Source organism: Anneissia japonica, unplaced genomic scaffold, assembly GCF_011630105.1.
Source record: "Anneissia japonica isolate Jap-2015-1 unplaced genomic scaffold, ASM1163010v1 scaffold2998_len4573_cov108, whole genome shotgun sequence".
NCBI lineage: Eukaryota > Metazoa > Echinodermata > Crinoidea > Comatulida > Comatulidae > Anneissia > Anneissia japonica.
The window spans coordinates 1-2610 of record NW_022750777.1 but is presented as its reverse complement, the minus strand read 5'-3'; the positions used below and the strand labels follow the sequence as shown (position 1 = coordinate 2610).

Below are 2610 nucleotides of genomic sequence, written 5' to 3'. Positions count from 1 at the left end.
AACAAACACCACTGCTTTGCACATGGATGCCTTGCCCAAGCCAGGGCTACAAGAGCCGCATTGTTAGATGCATTGTATAATACTTAAATAAGGTACCTCTGCAAATGAATTATTCTTAGTTATTTTTTCCCCCTTTTTTTTAATTTATTTCTTCCGAAAGTGTACTTTCTATCACATATAATTCCACTGTCTTAGTTAGGCCTAGGCCTAGTCTTATGCCTCATCGTCCCCCGCTACACAGTACATCAGGAGCCCCTCCCCCATACCTGTCTCTTATACACATCTAGATGTGTATAAGATCATATTGCTGTACTATATACTCCAACATCACTGGCGCATGGTAACAACCAACTGACTGCAGACCATTTCCGGTCACACATTACTCTCCATAACACAGCACCCCCTAGTTCCGTCACCTCTGGGTATAATATATATTATAATGAGTATTAATAAGAAGTTTTCAGATTTTGTTCTATATTTCTATTGATAGGTATTGCTACTGGGTATCTTCATTGCGGTGGCTACAAGCCCTTCTGACGCCACTTCATGTAAAAAATGTCGACCATATTGGACTAACTACGGAAATAGTTGCTATCGAGTCTTTAAATCATTAAAGACTTGGAACGAGGCACATGTGGCTTGCTCCTACCTAGCCAAAAATAGTGATCTCGTCTCCATCGAAAGTGATTCTGAAAACAATTTTGTTTCTACGCTTTCCAATTCATACACATACTGGATTGGCTTGATGAGGTCTGGCAGCAGTTGGCGCTGGTCGAACTACTCAACATCTCGGTACAGAAAATGGGGATCCGGTGAACCCAATAACGTTGGAGGAAATGAAAATTGCGTTCATACGAAAAAGAATGGCAATTATCTCACCTGGAATGACATTCGTTGTAGCGCTAGGTTATCTTACGTATGCGAAATGCCCCCGTCATATTAAATCCCCAAAAATGTTTTGATGTTATGATATTTTTTTTTGTAGAACCTGTTTAGCATTAAATTTAAATGAGATAGTAAATCTTGTCTTGACAATTGGATTACCCCGGTTTATTCTTGGGATTTAGTTAGATATATTCAATAAACTATAATAATTTAATTAATTGCAGGATATCAGAGTGATAAATGCACGATCCTTAAAACAGCTCCAAAAAACTTGTTCTAACGGACGAATATTACTGAGTAGCCTATTGAGTCGCATTAAGTGACCACTGCCGTCAGATCATGATGCCACAATGAGTGAACATCACTATATAGGCCTAACTTGTAATAAATCTATTCTCAGACCAGTTGTTTCCACCATGGTCAATAACTCCGCTAACCGCATGTTTGAGAACATGACGTTTTTAAGTTTCAATAAAGATTTAATACGCTCAATTGAATTTGTTCATGTCTTTGTTATTGAACATTGTTTTTAAACCGATTCAAAAGTCGGAGTAGAGAGAAAGAATGGGAATGGGAATGCGATAGAGAGGTGATGGAGCGGGTAGTGGGCGGATCCAAGGAAAATAAAATTACCGACAGTACGACTGGCGACTTAAGGACGCAAATCAGGAAGGAATGCTAACCACACATTATGCAAAAAGTGGTCTACCGTTATCATCCTTGGGCAGATGCAGGATTTGGCGGTAGGGTGCGTGAGAATCCATACAATTTTGAGAATAGGCCTATGGACCTCTAGGTGCCCAGGAATACTCCCATACTTTAAAATCTCACCGGTAATTTATATCAACTATACAATACAACAATTATTTTTCTTAATACAATTTAGGGGGTTGCAATTGCACTATCTGCACCTGCATCCGCCCTATCACCTCTATGGGTGGCACGGTTACTGCAACTGTATCATTTTGGTCTGATGTATGCCGCTAGTCTACTGTATTGATAGCTTCGTGTGCTACATTGACCGACCCCTAGGGGTGGGGGCCAGCGGGAGAGGGGATGGCAGGGCCCCTTTCGAGGAGGAAAACACAATTCGTAGGGGAGAAGATATATTTATTTTTTTAACATATTAGTAGACACTAAAAACGATTAAATAACATTTTCTAGGGGATTCGCCCTTAACTAATTTCGAGCGACGCCTGACCACGCCCACTGCGTTCACGTCGGGGAAATTCCCCTTATTCGGGAAATTCCCTTTCCTCTCTTATAAGCCTAAAAGCAAACTCGTATGTAAAATCTCCCGGAGTCGGATCTGCTCAAGACTCAAGTCTGTCAGAAATATTGGCACTAAAAATACAAACAGGGCGTATGTTGGTAGTTGCTGGGTAACGGATTTACTTTGATCTTCGTGGGCACATCTACTTCAAGACCCGGTGTTGTTTGCTCGATAAAGAAAGATAAAGACCGTACCACAGAAAACGTCTAGCGTACGACTTACATAAATTCTATCTTGACACCTTTTCATCAGCAGTTTCTCAGTAAAGGGTGTTAGTGCATGGTGCCCAGAGAAATTGCGTTTTGGTTCTTAGTCAAATTGAAACATTATTCTTCGAATGATTTTTACTTTTAATTTGTTTTAAATATGGCCTATTTGTAATAGGCCTATTTTATTTTTTCTCGCGGGCCGGATGAAATTTAGCGGCGCAGGAGGCCTACTGCTAAGCCCGT

The 2610-nt window shown here is 40.5% G+C and overlaps 1 protein-coding gene across 1 annotated transcript; it reads left to right on the top strand.

Annotated features, from left to right (window-relative positions):
• Positions 1–490: 490 nt before the first annotated feature.
• Positions 491–943, top strand: LOC117121524 (C-type lectin mannose-binding isoform-like; the record flags this gene model as incomplete). The annotated part of the gene is made up of 1 exon (XM_033266749.1): positions 491–943. A coding segment is annotated over one exon (453 nt), but the record flags the coding sequence as incomplete, so codon positions are not given.
• Between the last annotated feature and the right edge of the window lie 1667 nt (positions 944–2610).